Source organism: Rhinopithecus bieti, unplaced genomic scaffold (genome assembly GCF_001698545.2).
Source record: "Rhinopithecus bieti isolate Rb0 unplaced genomic scaffold, ASM169854v2 scaffold_41913, whole genome shotgun sequence".
NCBI classification, from domain to species: Eukaryota; Metazoa; Chordata; class Mammalia; order Primates; family Cercopithecidae; genus Rhinopithecus; species Rhinopithecus bieti.
The window spans coordinates 1760460-1778665 of record NW_016818964.1 but is presented as its reverse complement, the minus strand read 5'-3'; the positions used below and the strand labels follow the sequence as shown (position 1 = coordinate 1778665).

The 18206-nt window shown below is 44.9% G+C and overlaps 2 protein-coding genes across 2 annotated transcripts; one reads left to right on the top strand and one right to left on the bottom strand.

Moving 5' to 3' along the window:
- Positions 1–4446: 4446 nt before the first annotated feature.
- Positions 4447–6479, bottom strand: LYSET (lysosomal enzyme trafficking factor). Its single transcript, XM_017857922.1, has 2 exons — positions 6021–6479; positions 4447–5274 (listed from the first exon to the last, which is right to left on the bottom strand). The coding sequence occupies exons 1-2, from the start codon at positions 6116–6118 to the stop codon at positions 4863–4865; spliced, it is 510 nt and encodes a 169-aa protein (XP_017713411.1). The 5' UTR covers positions 6119–6479; the 3' UTR covers positions 4447–4862.
- A 108-nt stretch (positions 6480–6587) lies between these two features.
- LOC108519120 (uncharacterized) lies at positions 6588–9303 on the top strand. The gene is made up of 2 exons (XM_017857920.1): positions 6588–6952; positions 7149–9303. The coding sequence occupies exons 1-2, from the start codon at positions 6588–6590 to the stop codon at positions 7240–7242; spliced, it is 459 nt and encodes a 152-aa protein (XP_017713409.1). The 3' UTR covers positions 7243–9303.
- The last annotated feature ends 8903 nt before the right edge of the window (positions 9304–18206 follow it).

Genomic DNA, 18206 nt, shown 5'->3' with positions numbered 1-18206 from the left:
AAAAAAAAAAAAAAAAAAAAAAAAAAAAAAAAAAAAAAAATGGTATTATGAACAGTTTCATATTAAAAAAAGAGACAACTTAGAAATTAGTAGCATCTTTAAAACCAGAAAATTTACATGCGGACTAAAGCTCCATGAATTACGTGATTCTGTAATTCAGTTTTCTGTTCCCTATACTGGCACTTTTGAAAAAATAAAATATCTGGCATGTTTTGGTGAAAAATCTCAACAGGATTACTTCATTTCACATATAGTTGCAAATAAAATCACCTATCAAATCACTATAGGATATAGCTCTATTTTTCTCATCTCTGGAAGCGACTGTTTCCTAGTTATGAATCCTAGAATGTTTGTCCCCTCCCTAAAATCCCTGAAGCACTTACTATATTTGCTATTCGTCTCACTAAGTAATCCTGTATTCACTGTTTTTTGTATTGTGATGTGAATATGAAATAAATGGGCTGGGCACAGTGGCTCACACCTGTAATCCCAGCACTTTGGGAGGCCAAGGCGGGTGGATCACCTGAGGTCAGGAGTTCGAGACCAGCCTGGCTAACATGGTGAAACCCCGTCTCTACTAAAAATACAAAAATTAGCCAGGCGTGGTGGCATGCACCTGTAATCCCAGCTGCTTTGGAGGCTGAGGCAGGAGAATCACTTGAATCCAGGAGGCAGAGGTTTCAGTGAGCCAAGACCACATCATTACTCTCCAGCCTGGGCAACACAGTAAGACTCTGTCTCAAAAAAAAAAAAAAAGAAAAAAAGAAAAGAAAAGAAAAAAATGATGATCTGCTATCATACACAGGTCTCCTAGCCATCAATTTCTTTTCTTTCTTTTTCTTTTTTTTTGAGACAGAGTCTTGCCCTGTCGCCCAGGCTGGAGTACAATGGCACCATCTCAGCTCACTGCAACCTCCGCCTCCTGGGTTCAAGTGATTATCCTGCCTCAGCCTCCCGAGTAGCTGGGATTACAGGCACACGCCTCCATGCTCAGCTAAGTTTTGTATTTTTCAGTAGAGTCAGGGTTTCACCATGTTGGCCAGGCTGGTCTCAAACTCCTGACCTTGTGATCCACCCACCTCGGCCTCCCAAAGTGCTGGGATTACAGGTGTGACCCACTGTGCCCAGCCGCCAGGCTAATTTTTTAATTATTCCCTAGCCATCAATTTCAACTTCTTCCTCAATCCAAGAGCTAACAGATTAAAAAATATATTTCACTTTTCCCTCTTTACCTTACCTAAAAAATGCTTTGAACCATTAAATAGCCACAAACTAGAAATAACCCACAACTTGGATAAATAGCGCCTAAATAATCAAAAAGCAGATTAAACCTGCAATCTGAAATGTAGTAATTACATTTGGAAACACTAAGTTTACTACATTAATCCTACTCTATTTTAGTATTTCCACTATCAAGGCAAAAGGCAATATAATCTTGAAAGACAGAGATGGACTGAACATTTTCTTACCAAATCCCAAAATACTAGAATTTGAAGTATCAAGAGAGATGAATCTACTTCATTCAAAAGGAATTACTACTTTGCAATACCAGTGGCAACCTCACAAACCTTGCATTAACATAAAAACTTTTTTTTTTTGAGATAAGTCTTGTTCTTGAGGCCCAGGCTGGAGTGCAGTGGCGTGATCTTGGCTCACTGCAACTTCTCTCTCCTGGGTTCAAGCAATTCTCCTCCCTCAGCCTCCCAAGTAGCTGGGATTACAGGCATGCACAACCAGCCCTGGCTGGTTTTTGTATTTTTAGTAGAGACAGCGTTATGCCATGTTGTCCAGGCTGGTCTTGAATTCCTGGCCTCAAATGATCTGCCCGCCTCAGACTCCCAAAGTGCTGGGAGTAGCATGAGCCATCCCTTTTTAATAGAAATGGGGTCTTGCCATGTTGCCCAGGCTGGTCATGAACTCGGGCTCATGCTCTCCTCCCATCTCTGCCTCCCAAAGTACTGGGATTACAGATGTGAGCCACCACGACTAGCCTACATAAAGCATTTATAAAACAAAACTGAAATAATTGTCTTAAATCACTGCCTCAAGACTAATAAAACTGGAAACTCTCGATGATTTACCTCAAATTACTCTCTTTTTTGAGAAGCAGTATAGAATGATAAAAAAGCTGGAGCTCTGAAGCTGACATGCCGGGTTCAAATCTTGGGTCTTTCACTTACTGGCTGTGTGACTATGTACAAGTTATTTGTATGTGTTTCAGATTTCTTCCTCTGTAAAATGATACTAGTAGCAGTGTAATACCTGCCTCCCAAGACTGTTGTGAAGAATAAATGTAAATCACTCATAAACAATGCCTGTAACATGCATACTGAAGACTTAAAAGATGCAAGTAATTTGGTCATCTGAACCTCACAGAAACAGGTATTTCAAACTGCTGCTTACTTTGAGAATTCCATGTACTGTATCAAAAGATAGATCATTTCAGTAACTAGACCTTTGGAGGCAGTGAGATAAATGAGACTAATTTATCTGAAAGATCTGATCTGCTACTTTTACATCACAAAGGTACCTGCTTTATCTTTTAAGTAAAAGCTTGCTATGAAATACTCAGCCTTCCTTTCTGGTTCAGTCAGATGTAGTGAAAAGAGGAGGTTGCTAGGAAACTTTCAGATTTCTAGTAGACAGATGAAGAACTTGTCAATAATATTGCCATTTCCATTCTTTGACATGACTGGGCAAACAGTACCCAGTGCTTAAAACATTTGTCATTTGTGAGAAGCACTATGCCTCTGTGGTTAGTAGCGAAGGCATGAGAATACCTGGTTATACCCCTGGCTCTGCTACTCGCTGTGAACTCTGGCAAGTTACTTGCCTTCTCTGCCTCAGTTTCCTTATCTGTGAAATCTGGATAATAATAGCCATCTTATAGGGTTGTTCAGAGGATTACATGAGTTAATTTCCATAAAGCTCTTAGAATAGGGTTCAACAGAATCAGCACCAAAAAGTGTTAAGATTATTATTAAAAGCATAAAATGTTTTCCAGTATTAATGACATAACTGTATAAAAATATATCTTGATCTCACACAGAAAAGAACACATTCTACTGTGTCCATGTTTTAGTTATTTGTATTAGTACCAGATGTGAGGTAGTACAAATGCAAAGGAGAAGGTACAAGGATCACATCTTCATGTAATTAACCTACTGCCTGACGACCTGACCTTGGGCCAGAAAAGAAAATCAGAAAGATTATGACTTGATAGCATCTTTTAGAGGGGTCTCATGCATCTGATAAGGACTGGACTAAATTACCTGTTATAGGCTGGGTGTGGTGGCTCATGCCTATTATCCTAGTACTTTGGGAGACTGAGACGGATCACTTGAGGTCACGAGTTCGAGACCAGCCTGGCCAATATGGTGAAACCCCATCTCTACTAAAAAATACAAAAATTAGCCGGGCATGGTGGCGGGTGCGTGTAATCCCAGCTACTTGGGAGGCTGAGGCAGGAGAATAGCATGAACCTGTGAGGCGGAGGTTGCAGTGAGCTGAGATCGCACTACTGTACACCAGCCTGGGCGACACAGCGAGACTCCGTCTCAAAATAAATAAATAAATAAAATAAATACAGCTGGGCATGGTGGCTCATGCCTGTAATCCCAGGCCTTTGGGAGGCTGACACAGGCGGATTACCTTAGGTGAGGAGTTTGAGAACAGCCTGGCCAACATGCTGTAACTCTCTCTACTAAAATAACAAAAATTAGCCAGGCATAGGGGCGGTCGGTCACCTGTAATCCCAGCTACTCAGGAGGCTAAGGCAAGACAATCTCTTAAACCCGGGAGGTAGAGGTTGCAGTAAGCCAAAGGTTTCAGTGAGCCAAGAACGCACCACTGCACTCCATCCTGGGTGACAGAGCAAGGCTCCGTTTCAAAAATAATAATAATTTTAATTAATTAATTAATAACCCGCTTATTTTCATTGAACACATTGTTTCCATCTTCTATTTGTAAGTTACTTCTAGCCTTTCAACATTTACCATTTAGTCTCTTCCCAAATAGTTTTCTAAACCAGTAGCATTGGGGCATATGTTCTCAGGGCCTCCTGAGACTGTGTCAGAAGCCATGGAAAAAAAATTTTTTTTAATTAAAAATAGCTGCACATGGGAGCTCACGCCAGTAATCCTAGCACTTAGGGAGTGCTAGAGGGAAGGAAAGCTTGAGCCCAGGAGTTCGAGACCTGCCTGGGCAACATGGCGAGACCTCATTCTCCACAAAAAAGAAAAATATAAAAAATAAAACCATTAAAAGCACTAATAATTTAGCTAGCCATTACCAAGAGGAAGAACAAATTCTGCTTATCAAGACAGCCATTACCTTAATACTTTTTTTTAGCAATGCCTCATAAGCTGACAGCAAGTATAAACAGCTGGCTTAGCTGCAATAGAATGGATCGGTGTTTTAAGTGTGAAGAATTTAAAGCAAGCCAAGTAACTGTATAAAATTTAAATTTTATGATCATGTCTGGACCTTTTTACACTTAACACAATGGAAATGTTCATATTCATTTTTTTTCCCCAAAGGAAAAATTTCTGAATCATCACTATGTTGCACAGTAGAATAGAAATATGAATTCAGGTACTTAGTCAAGTTTCTAAAGAATGCAAATAACAGACACGATTTAACTTCCAAAATCTGAAGTCATCAACATGATTTTGTAGTACTCTATCTCAGGTTTTACCTAAAAATTCATTATTATTCAGATAAAGATAGCCCCTGATCACATGTTTTAAAAGCCTCTGCCCCACCACAACTTCCTGAGATCTGTGAAGAAACTGCAGTCTTGTGATCAGACTCCATATAGGACTGGCAGTTTTGTAATCGCAGGGAAAAAACGGTGACTGATTTTATGTGTCAATCAGTTGTAGTCTGCTGATCTGATTAGAAGCCTTGACAAATGCCTGGTGGCGATTGCAAATAACTGCCAAGCATATAGGGATGATACAGTAGCCCACTGTTTTGGGATCAGCTCTTGTACAAGAGTATAGGAACAAAAACATCTGTAAGTAAGGTACCAGAAAAATAATTGTCCACAACCAAAAAGGCAAGGAGAGTAATCGAGCTTTCAAGGAGTGTGTCCATGTGGTTCCTTCAAGGGGCTCCTCAGGGTGCTGCTGAATGTGTTCCAAGGCCAGCCTATTGTAAGTCTCATTGATTTCAAAAACATAGTAAAATGCTGCCGCACTTGCTAACAGATACAATCCCACTCCAATCCATCCCATCCGCTGACGGAAATTCATCATTCTCCATGCTCTGTGCCTTCAAATTAAAAAAGAAAATACAATTAGGGTCTTGTAGTACTGTCACGGCAACTACTCCAAATGTACTTGCTTTATCTCCAAGAATTCTAGGTCGGGCGCGGTGGCTCACGCCTGTAATCCCAGCACTTTGGGAGGCCGAGGCGGGCGAATCACGAGGTCAGGAGATCGAGACCACCCTGGCTAATATGGTGAAACTCGTCTCTACTAAAAATACAAAAAATTAGCCGGGCGTGGTGGCGGGCGCCTGTAATCCCAGCAACTCGGGAGGCTGAGGCAGGAGAATGGCGTGAACCCGGGAGGCAGAGCTTGCAGTGAGCCGAGATCGCGCCACTGCACTCCAGCCTGGACGACAGAGCGAGACTCCGTCTCAAAAAAATAAAATTAAATTCTAAAGCATCCCACTAACACACTTAAGATTTAAAATAATTAAACACCTATTAAGAAATGTAAAACTTACAGGTTTTGTGTAATAGATACAATAAAAAAAAACAAAAAATAACCATTGATTTCAGTATATATTGAGTTCTGTTTTTTAACGGGAATCTCTCAGAATAAATCACTGCATCCTACTTAAACAGGTCCATGATACCCGCCCTCCAGAAACCGGAATTAAACTAGTTTCCCACAGCACATTTCACTTTGACAGGTGAAACACTTTCGGCTTTACAGTACTGCTTCAGATGTGAACGCGGGGTGCTACAAGTCAAGCCCCCAAGTTAAGACAGTAAACTCCTAAGCACTTACAATGGTCCCGAAAATCTTCCTGTTCCCACGGCAAGCGTTAAAGAGTCATTCAGCTCTGAATAATCGGGTGGCTTTGGCATTTCAGAGAAAGCCACCATAAAATAACTCCCCTGGGTCACCCGGCTAGGAGAAAGGTGAGCGCCGCCAGCCTGGAGCACCAGCTACTAGTGATTAAGAACGGCGTGACTGCGGCGGGTCACGCGCGGCCCGGCCCCGTCGCTGCCGCTCCGCTCATGGGGACCGAACGCCGACCCCGCCAGGCCGAGGCGATGCCCCTGCCACACGGCCTCAGGCGGCCGGCCCGCCCCCTGCCGCGCTGCAGTGCCGGCACGCCGCGACCAGGGTTGCGCTGACTGCGCCAGTCCCGGGCCTCGCCGCCCTACAGCGTCGCGAGCCCAGCGCCAGTCAGCGGCCGCCGGCAGAGCCTGCCTGCAAAGCTAAGGTCCCGGATCTCACCTTCCTGTCCCGGGTGGCCAGCCCGCCCGCCGTCCCGGATGCCGCCGCAGTCGGGGCTTCCGGCTCGGGCCGGAAGCGCGCGCGCCCCGCCCCCCCAGAGGCCCGCCCCTCATGACGTCAGATCGCCCCGCCCGCCGCGCAGCTTCCCCCAGCGAGACCCAAACAGCTAGAATCCGGGCTGGAGCTGGGGGTCTAGCTGCGCGGGTGGTGGCACATCCCTTCAGGTGGGCGGCTGTCTGGGTCTGGCGACTCAGCGCTCCTCAGCCTTTCCTCCCGGCGTCCGCTCGCGACTGTCATCGCCCCATCACTTCTTGCTGCGGAGAGCATCACAAGCACCTGGAGGACCGGCATCGGTCGCTTTGGCCCCTGAGTGTCCGTCCGAGCCTAGGGGAGCCCGTCCTCCGGCGCCTTGTCGGGGCCCAGCCAGGCACCTCCGCCGCCGGCGCACGGACGCGGGCACGGAGCACTAGATTACGGTGAGTGGAAGCTGGCCCGGAGAGGCCCTGCAGGCCCGACATCCGCCAGGCACCAGGGCTGGGAGGGGTGAGGGGCGCGCGCCGCAGTGCGGCGGCACTGGAGTCGCCGCGGGGGGCAGGGCGCGCGGGCCTTGGGGCCTGCACGCGTGCCTTAGACGTTGGCACCTTTAGCTAACCTGTCTGCTCTGTTTTGCAGGCTGCTGGACCTCGGCACGTTGACGAGATTTCCCTGGGGTACCGCGGAGGATTACTTTGAATTGCAGTGGCCGCCTGTGGTCTGGAATATTTAGAACTTAAGTCTATTATTTCGGGCACCATGACTTTGAGGCTTTTGGAAGATTGGTGCAGGGGAATGGACATGAACCCTCGGAAAGCGCTGTTGATTGCCGGCATCTCCCAGAGCTGCAGTGTGGCAGAAATCGAGGAGGCTCTGCAGGCTGGTTTAGCTCCCTTGGGGGAGTACAGACTGCTTGGAAGGATGTTCAGGAGGGATGAGAACCGGAAAGTAGCCTTAGTAGGGCTTACTGCGGAGACTAGTCACGCAGTGGTCCCTAAGGAGATACCGGGAAAAGGGGGTATCTGGAGAGTGATCTTTAAGCCCCCTGACTCTGATGATACATTTTTAAGCAGATTAAATGAATTTTTAGCGGGAGAGGGCATGACAGTGGGTGAGTTGACCAGAGCTCTTGCACATGAAAATGGCTCCTTAGACCTAGAGCAGGGCATGATCCCAGAAATGTGGGCCCCTATGTTGGCACAGGCATTAGAGGCTCTTCAGCCTGCCCTGCAATGCTTGAAGTATAAAAAGCTGAGAGTGTTCTCGGGCAGGGAGCCTCCAGAACCAGGAGAAGAAGAATTTGGACGCTGGATGTTTCATACTACTCAGATGATAAAGGCGTGGCAGGTGCCAGATGTAGAGAAGAGAAGGCGATTGCTAGAGAGCCTTCGAGGCCCAGCACTTGACGTTATTCGTGTCCTCAAGATAAACAATCCTTTAATTACTGTCGATGAATGCCTGCAGGCTCTTGAGGAGGTATTTGGGGTTACAGATAATCCTAGAGAGTTGCAGGTCAAATATCTAACCACTTACCAAAAGGATGAGGAAAAGTTATCAGCTTATGTACTAAGGCTGGAGCCTTTGTTACAGAAGCTGGTACAGAGAGGAGCAATTGAGAGAGATGCTGTGAATCAGGCCCGCCTAGACCAAGTCATTGCTGGGGCAGTCCACAAAACAATTCGCAGAGAGCTTAATCTTCCAGAGGATGGCCCAGCCCCTGGTTTCTTGCAGTTACTGGTACTAATAAAGGATTACGAGGCAGCTGAGGAGGAGGAGGCCCTTCTCCAGGAAGTATTGGAAGGGCATTTCACCTGAGTCTCAGGGAACCACGAAGGGATATGGCAATGAGGAGAGCATGAAGGTAGAACAGTCTATATACTCTTGTGACACATACAATCCCTACCTTGTGCTGGCAAGTAACTCATTTTTGTGCAATTCTCAGTATAAACCCTTTGTCGTTTCTATGCCTATTTAAAGTCTCCTAAAGGTGTAATTGACTAGGAAGGATGTAGTTCTACACTGCTGTTTACCTATTTAAATTCATCCTTGTGAATATGTTTGTTGTTGTTGTAGGGACAGAGTCTCGTTTTCACCCAGGCTGGAGTGCAGTGGCGTGATCTTGGCTCACTGCACCCTCCACCTCCCGGGTTTAAGCTATTCTCCTGCCTCAGTCTCTCAAGTAGCTGGGACTACTCATGCCACCACGCCCAGCTAAGTTTTGCATTTTCAGTAGAGACGGGGTTTCACCATGTTGGCCAGGCTAATTTTGAACTCCTGACCTCAAGTGATCCACCTGCTTCAGCCTCCGAAAGTGCTGGGATTACAGGTGTGAGCCACTGCGCCCGGCCTCATCCCTGTGAATTTCTTATTGTACAAAAGTTCTTTCACTATCTGTGTGGAGTGCTCTGAGAGGACAGACAAGGCTCTGGTGTATATGCTGACCAGATCTCATTGAAATATCAGCTTGTTTGGTACGAGGCGCAAGTGTAGCATGTCACATGTGATCATGTTGGATCATTGACAGTTTTTAGGTATGTATTGACCTACATTTATGATGAAGATCCTGAGTGGAGGTTAAGATGCTAAGTTATTTTCTGTATGAATCAAAATTATATTGATTCTGTGCAATCAAAACAAAAGGCAGAATAGAATGCTGAGATTGGTTAAGTTTGCAATGACCATCTTTACAGATTTCTGCTGTGTCATCAAAACATCTAGTTCTGAGTAACATTTTCACGATTGTTATAAAATTATAGGTGTGAACTTCTAAAATAAAGGAATGGTAATAAAATGATGTTGTTTGTTTTGTTTATATCAAGGTTCCAAGAGAGATTTCATTTGAATAAAGAGTTCCCAAAGCATGAATCTGCAAACCACTGGACCTACACAGACTTAGTTCCTTGGACTCTTTCCTGTTGGTGCTCAGGGTAGGAAACTGTTCTTTAAGTGAAGGGAGCTTCTACTGAAGCAGTAAAACAATGGGGTGAAATAAGACAGTGCACAAATTAGTGCAAGTAGTACAGATGTATCAGTGTGTCAAATTTGGAGGGAGAAGGAAAGAAATGAACATTGCATGCTGCTGCTTGGAAGACTGGACTAAAAGTTTCTCTGTTTACTTTCTCATTTAGTCCTCTTGAAAAAAGGTTGAGCAGTATAATCTTAGCACTTTGAGAGGCTGAGGCAGGAAGATTGCTTGAACCCAGGAGTTCGAGACCAGCCTGGGTAACGTACAAAAAAATTTTTAAAACTAGCCAGGCATGGTGGTGTGCACCTGCAGTCCCTGCTACTCAGGAGGCTGAAGCTGGAGGACTGCTTGAGGCCAGGAGGTCAAGGCTGCAGCATGCCATGATCATACCACTGTACTCCAACCCGGGTGACAGAGCAAGACCCTGTCTTAAAAAAAAAAAAAAAATCCTGCAATATAGGAAAACTCAGTTTCACACTTGTGGAAATGGGCACAAAAGGTTAGAAATTGGTCAAGGGCCGGGCATGGTGGCTCACACCTGTAATCCCAGCACTTTGGGAGGCCGAGGCGGGCGGATCACAAGGTCAGGAGATCGAGACCATCCTGGCTAACACGGTGAAACCCTGTCTCTACTAAAAAAACAAAAAAGTAGCCAGGCGTGGTAGTGGGTGCCTGTAGTCCCAGCTACTTGGAAGGCTGAGGCAGGAGAATCTCTTGGACCTGGGAGGCAGAGGTTGCAGTGAGCCAAGATCGTGCCACTGCACTCCAGCCTGGGCAAAGCGAGACTCCGTCTCAAAAAAAAAAAAAAAAAAAGAAAGAAATTTGGTCAAGGTGAAACATCCTTGGGCCAGAATTCTATCCTCTGTAGTAAGTGTAGTGAGTGATTAGGTCAGAATTCTCTTCTCTGTCTTTCTGCAGGGCCCATATTCTTTCTACTGCCAAGAAAGAGAAGCAATCATCAGGGTATCTATACCCAATAGCCTCACAAGGGAAGCAGGGCAGGCATTGGCTCCATTTCATAAATGTCCATCTTATGTGCATTGGAGGGGAGTACAGTTGACCTCTTGAATAACTTAGGGCTTCAGGGAGCCAGCCCACTGCACAATCTGTACATAACTTTTGATTCCTCAAAAACTTAACTATTATTACTGACTGGAAGCCTTACTGATAACAGAAAGTTGATTAACATATTTTGTATGTTATTTGTATTATATACTATATTAAAGTAAGCTAAAGAAAAAATGTTCTTAAAATTATATGACTGGGTGCAGTGGTTCACACCTGCAATCTCAGCACTTTGGGAGGTCAAGGCAGGTGGATCACTTAAGTTCAGGAGTTTGAGACCAGCCTGGCCAACATGGTGAAACCCGCACACACCTGTAGCCCCAGCTACTTGGGAGGCTGAGGCAGGAGAATCGCTTGAACCTGGGAGGCAGAGGTTGCAGTGAGCTGAGATTGCACCACTGCACTCCAGCCTGGGCAACAGAGCGAGACTGTGTCTCAAAAAAAAAAAAAAAAAAAAAAAGAGGAAGAAAATCGTAGGAGAAACTATATTTACAATTCATTAAAGAAGTGCCTCGCCATAAAGGTCTTCAGCCTTCACACTGAGCAGGCTGAGGGAGAAAAGGAGGGTTGGTCTTGCTGTCTCAGTGGTGGCAGAGACGGAAGAAAATCTGTGGATAAGTGGACCTGTGTAGCTCAAGCTCCTGTTGCTCAAGAATCAGCTACACGTTATTCTGGATCAGAATCCTACTGCAAATTAGACACTTAGCAGTGGAGAATATGAGAATCTGTAAGACCTGGGCAGGTGGCATGGGTTATCTTTTACCTAAAAAAAAAAAAAAAGCACAGTTAACAATTGCTGAAAGGTAGGATAAAGTATTTCATAAAGTACCCAAATTTGGGATGTGCACCTTGGTTTTAGATTCAAAGGCATAGTATAATGTTTGTGTTATGACTAAATGTCATGATTAGGTTCCCATAAATTCTTCCACGATGGAAAGATAAATATTAGATGACATATGGATTCTGAATAGATTAGAAGATGTAATTCTGATCTTGTTCATATTTGTGTAGTCATTTGGAGTGTACAAGGCATTGTGACACGGGCCACTCACTTGCCCCCTCAGTAGTGGGAAGCAGACATGGTGAATGTGTGCACCCATGGGTATTAATACAGGTTGCACCTCTCCATATGTGAGGCACTGAGCTGAGGGCTTAAGACTGTGTCATTAGATTTAGACTACAATCCCTGCCCTGGAGGTCTATTCAGGGTCAGTGATGCTAGCTGGCATTGAGCAGCAGATACTGAGCACCAGTGAACGCATTTGGTCCTACAACGATCTCAGTCCTTGATTTTCCCTGTTTTACAGATGAGACTGAGAAGCTAAGAAACTTGCCCAGGGTTTCACAGCTAGTGAGCGGCAGGCTCAGACATTTCCAGAGTTCCATCTTAATGTATTCTATGCTACCTTATTCAGAAACCTGCAATTTCCCCATTTGACAGATGAGAAGCTTGAGGATCAGAGAGATTCAATGCCAGGGGTAAGGGCTCATAATCTGATTCCAGAAAGCTGTTCTCAAGGTGTCCTGACATGTATCTGGTAAACACTACATAATTTTTGTTTAAGTTATGTTTATGGAATCATGTAAAATAAAATATGCTCCCCTTAAATAGCTATGTTTCAACTGGGCGTGGTGGCTCACGCCTGTAATCCCAGCACTTTGGGAGGCCAAGGCGGGCGGATCACCTGAGGTCAGGTGAACCTCAGGTGAACTGGCCAACATGGTGAAACCCTATCTCTACTAAAAATAGAAAAATTAGCTGGGCGTGGTGGTGGGCACCTGTAATCTCAGCTACTGGGGAAGCTGAGGCAGGAGAATTGCTTGAACCCAAGAGGTGGAGGTTGCAGTGAACTGAGTTTGTGCCACTGCACTCTGGCCTAGGCGACAGAGTGAGCCTCCACCTCAAAAAAGAAAAAAAAAAAAAGAAACCATAAAGAAACCATCACAGATCACAGATTAGAGACTAAGTAAAGAGGTGGTGAACTAAATGTAATGTGTCCTGGAAGGGATCTTGGAACAGATAAAAGGCATGAGTGGAAAAGTGGGATCCAAGTATAGTTAGGAGGTTAGAGGTAATAGAAATGTGTCAATGTTAGTTTCCTGGAGGTGCCAAATGTACCATGGAAATGTAAAGTGTTAACAGTAGGGGAAAGTAGGTGAGAATTCAGGAGCTCTCTGCGCTCTTTATAACTTATCTGTAAGCCTAAAGCTACTATTAAAAAAATATTCATTGAAACACACACATATCTTGGGTTCCTAGATGTTTCAGCAAAAAGTAAAAAATAATTTTAAAAAGAAGGACTCGGTGAGGTGGCTCATGCCTGTAATCTCAGCACTTTGGGAGGCTGCAGCAGGCTGATCATTTGAGCCTAGGAGTTCAAGACTGACCTGACCAACATAGTGAAACCTTGTTTCTACAAAACCACATGTGATAGTGCATGCCTGTGGTCCCAGCTACTTGGGAGGCTGAGGTGGGAGAATCTCTTGAGCCTGGGGAAGTTGAGGCTGCAGTGAGCCAAGATCGCACCACTGCACTCCAGCCTGGGCGACAGAGCAAGACCCTGTCTCAAAAAATAAAAATAAAAATAAAAAATCTGTGTAGATATATACACCATATGCATGGTAATAACAAATGACCTGAGATGCCAACCAGTAAAACAAGTCATTTCATTCATTGAAACACCACTAGGTGGCAGTTAGCACGAAGGGCAGGCCCCAGCCAAGCCAAAGCAGGGAAAGGGATTCTTACGTAAACAGGGTCATAATCTAACCCTGGAAGACTAGAACATTTCTCCAGCTTTTATGCAGAAAAATATTTTTCAGTACTCAGTCTAGGACAATGACTTCTCTCTAGGTCCATGACATTCTAGAATCTTCTAATTCACTGGTCAGAGAGGCCTGGCCTCACCAAATGGATTGATCCCAGTCTGTTCAAGTGAGAACATTCTTCATGATTCCACTTCATTCCCAGCTAGTGTGTCTCTCAACATTGGAAACCAGATCAACTTCTGAAAGTCACTTATTTTAAAGAGAATGAAATTGAGGTTCGGGCCAGGCGCGGTGGCTCCAGCACTTTGGGAGGCTGAGGCAGGCATATCACCTAAGGTCAGGAGTTCGAGATCAGCCTAACCAACATGGAGAAACCTCGTCTCTACTAAAAATACAAAAATTAGCTGGGCGTGGTGGCACATGCCTACAATACCAGCTACTTGGGAGGCTGAGGCAGGAGAATCACTTGAACCCGGGGGGCAGAGGGTGCGGTGAGCTGAGATCACGTTTCCCAATATTATCAGCATATCTTTTGATGAGTGTGCCTTTTAACTCTCCCACTAGATTCTATACTCCTCTTCAAGGAGTATCACATCCCTACATAAGCCCAATACACTTGGAAGGTAATCAATATTTCTTTTCTTTTTTGAGACATGGTTTTACTCTGTTGCCCAAGCTGGAGTGCAATGGTGCAAACACAGCCCACTGAAGCCACACTGTACTCCAGCCTGAGCAACAAGAGTGAAACTCTGTCTCAAAAAAAAAAGGAAGAAAGAATTTGAGATTCAAAGTACTATGGAGCTATGGTGGGTTCCCACATGCTCTCCTTCTACTGCTGCCAGCCAGCGTCACTCTGCTTTGAGAGGTGTTAGTTTTTTGTTTTGTCTTGTTTTATTGAGACTGAGTCTCACTCTGTCACCCAGGCTGGAGTGCAGTGATGCGATCTCGGCTCACTGCAACCTCCGCCCCCTGGGTTCAAGCGATTCTCCCCCTCAGTCTCCCAAATAGCTGGGATTACAGACACCTGCCAACATTCCTGGCTAATTTTTGTATTTTTGTAGAGATTGGGTTTCACCATGTTGGCCAGGCTGGTCTTGAACTCCTGACCTCAGGTCATCTGCCTCCTCCACCTCCCAAAGTGCTGGGATTATAGGCGTGAGCCACCATGCCTGGCCTAGTTTTCTTTTTCTTTTCTTTTCTTTTTTTTTTTTTTTTTGAGATGGAGTCTTACTCTTGTTGCGTAGGCTGGAGTGCAATGGCACGATCTCCGCTCACTGCAACCTCCACCTCCCGGGTTCAAGCGATTCTCTTGCCTCAGTCTCCCGAGTAGTTAGGATTACAGGCATGCACCACCACACCCCGCTAATTTTGTATTTTTAGTAGAGACGGAGTTTCTCCATGTTGGTCAGGCTGGTCCCAAATTCCCAGCAGGTGATCTGCTCGCCTTGGCCTCCCAAAGTGTTGAGATTACAGGCATGAGCCACTGCGCCCGGCCTATTCTTATATTACCATATAAACTGGGTAAGTATGTTAAATAAATTAGTGTCATATATTACACTGATTTACTGATAATTATTCATTAATTCACTGTAAAGCAGGCTTGTAAGTCACCACCCTAAAAGGTAGGTTGGGAGTCAGCTGTTGGGTCGACAATAGCAGAATTCTACAGATGAGGCATGTAAGGCTCAGAGAGGGTGAGAAGCTTTGCTCCAGGACATGAAGCTGAGTAGAGGTGGGGCCCAACTGGGAACCCGAATCTGAGGCTGCTTCTGTCTTGTTCTGTGACCTGAGCAGAGATGCTTGATTCACCTTGGACTTCAGTTTATTTACCTACAAAATCTGTGCTCTCTTTTAGCTCTAAAATTTTGAGTATCTTTAAACTATAAACGGGTGTGGTGGCTCACGCCTGTAATCCAGCACTTTGGGAGGCCGAGGTGGGCAGATCACTTGAGCCCATGAGTTTGAGACCAGCCAGGGCAACAAGGTGAAACCCCATCTCTACCAAAAATACAAAAAAATTAGTTGGGCGTAGTGGTGCATGCCTGTAATCCCAGCTACTCAGGAGGCTGAGGCAGGAGAATCACTTGAACCCGGGAGGCAGAGGTTGCAGGGAGCCGAGATTACACTACTGCACTCCAGCCTGGGAGACAGTGAGACTCTGTCTCAAAAACACAAATAAGTAAGTTATAAACTGACTATAAGTTCTTAATATTTGTCATTTAATATGAGTTTCCCAATATTATCAGCATATCTTTTGATGAGTGTGCTTTTAACTCTCCCACTAGATTCTATACTCCTCTTCAAGGAGTATCACATCCCTACATAAGCCCAATACACTTGGAAGGTAATCAATATTTCTTTTCTTTTTTGAGACATGGTTTTACTCTGTTGCCCAAGCTGGAGTGCAATGGTGCAAACACAGCCCACTGAAGCCTCAAACTCTTAGGTTCAAGCAATCCTCCAACTTCAGCCTCCTGAGTAGCTGGGACCACACACGCACAACACTACGTCCAGCCAATCGATATTTCTTGTTTGTTTGTTTTTTCTTTTTGAGACAAGGTCTCACTCTGTCACCCAGGGTGGAGTGCAGTGCCACGATCATGTTTCACTGCAGCCTTGACCTCCCGGGTCCAGACAATCCTCCCACCACCTTAGCCTCTGGAGTAGCTGGGACCGCAGGCATGCACCACCGTGCCCAGCTAATGTTTTGTCATCGTTTGTAGGGACAGGGCTTCACTATGTTGCCCAGGCTGGTCTCAAACTCTTCAGTTCAAGAGATCCACCCACCTCAGCAAGAGTAGGCATAAGGAAATGAATATAATCATTGGTGAACCTGTTTCTCACCTTGTTTCCTAAACCCAACCCATTACCTCCTTCTATTAATCATTAATAATAATAATTACTATTATCTCTCTGATAATAATAATAATACAGGATAACTTATGCTACAGAAGAGACAACACTGTTCGCTACCACCCAGCACAGCAACTATTAACCCTTTTCCTCTTTTGTAATTAAGATTTGTTCACCCACTTTACAGAACCATTAATACCAGAGGAAGTTCAGCCTCTCCCCAGCCCTATAGAAAGAGTGGGTGGTAAATCTTTTGTTGTTGTTGTTTTTGTTTGTTTATTTTAGAGATTTGGTCTCACTCTGTAGCCTATGCTGGAATGCAGTGGTGCAATCACAGGTCACTGCAGCCTCGAACTCCTGGGTTCAAGTGCTCCTCCTGTCTCAGCCTCCTGAGAGAGTGGTAAATCTGAAAAGTTGAAATGATTTGGTATCCTTTGCCAAACTGCTTGCTATAGGCGTGGGCAAATAATTCAGATCTAGCCAGTGAAATATGAGCAGCTATTTTTTAAACTGTCTTCATAGGAGCATAGACTCTGGTGCCAGATTGCCCCAGGTCAGATTCCAGCTTCAGGCTGGGCACAATGGTTCACATTTGTAATCCCAGCACTTTGGGAGGCTGAGGAAGGCAGATCACTCGAGGTCAGGAGTTCAAGACCAGCCTGGCCAACATGGTGAAACCCTGTGTCTATTAAAAACACAAAAAAATTGACCAGGGTGATGGTGCATGCCTGTAATCCCAGCTACTCGGGGGGCTGAGGCAGGAGAATCGCTTGAACCCAGGAGGCAGAGGTTGCAGTGAGCCAAGATTGCGCCACTGCACTCCAGCCTGGGCAAGAGAGGGAGACTCTGTCTCAAGAAAAAAAAAAAAAAGAAAAGAAAAACAAGAAGCAATAACCTGCTTGGGCCCTGACACTCTCATCCCTCTGTCAGAGTGGGGAGACTTACCTTGTACCAACCAGCTTTTGGTTTTTAAGCAACTGTACTGTGAATATTTAACAAAGGCTTTTATTTTTTTGCTTTTGTCTCACTCTTTTGCACAGGCCGGTGTACAGTGGCATGATCACAGCTCACTGCAGCATTGACCTCCCAGGCTCAAGCGATCCTTCCACCTCAGCTTCCTGAGGAGCTGGGACTGCAGGTGCATGCCGTCACACCTGGCCATTTTATTTTTATTTTTATAGAGATAGAGTCTTGCCATGTTGCCCAGGCTTGTCTGGAACTCCTGGGCTCAAAGCAATCCTCCTGCCTCAGCCTCCCTTAGGCTTGCAAGTGTGAGCCACCATACCCAGCAACAAAAGCTATTAAAGTGTGCATTCCTTTTATCTAACATATTCTATAGAAATGTATCCCAAGAAACTAAATAAGGATGTCTACAAAGAATGGACTAAAATGTTTTTCATTGCAATATTTTTTATAATTGTGAAAAAAATCAGAAACCATATAAATATCCAATAATAACTAACAGATTAAGTAAATTATGCAATGTCCAAAGGACTATAAACTCAGTAGCTATTAAAAATTTTGTACTGAGGGCTGGGCATGGTGGCTCATGCCCATAATATAGCACTTTGGGAAACTGGAGTGGAAGGATTGCTTGAGCCCAAGGGTTGGAGACTAGCCTGGGCAACACAGTGAGACTCTCATCTCCACGAAAAAAATAAAATTAGCCAGGCGTGGTGGTGTGCACCTGTGGTCCCTGCTACTCGGGAAGTTGAGACAGAAGGATCGCTTTAGTCTAGGAGGTCAAGGTTGCTGTGAGCTGCGATCAAGCCACTGCACTCCAGTCTGGGCAATATAGCAAGATCCTATCTCTATATTAAAAAACAAAAAACTTGCATTGAGTTGCAAGTATTGCAGTTGCTGTTTTTGTAGGTCAAAACTATTTGAATTTGGGTAATTTCATATGTTTCAACCTAATAGAAGAATTTTTTTTGCATACAAATAGGTTTACAACCCACCATGAAGTGAAAAAAGGCCAGGTGCAGCGTCTCACACCTGTAATCCCAGCACTTTGGGAGGCTAAAGCAGGTGGATCACCTGAGGTC

Excerpts from the sequence above, each read along its gene's own strand:
- LYSET (XM_017857922.1), bottom strand. The coding sequence starts at position 6,118 with ATGGTGGCTTTCTCTGAAATGCCAAAGCCACCCGATTATTCAGAGCTG. Across the intron at positions 5,275-6,020 it reads GGAAGATTTTCGGGACCATT|GCACAGAGCATGGAGAATGA; the intron begins GTAAGTGCTTAG and ends TTTAATTTGAAG.
- LOC108519120 (XM_017857920.1), top strand. The coding sequence starts at position 6,588 with ATGACGTCAGATCGCCCCGCCCGCCGCGCAGCTTCCCCCAGCGAGACC. Across the intron at positions 6,953-7,148 it reads GCACGGAGCACTAGATTACG|GCTGCTGGACCTCGGCACGT; the intron begins GTGAGTGGAAGC and ends TCTGTTTTGCAG.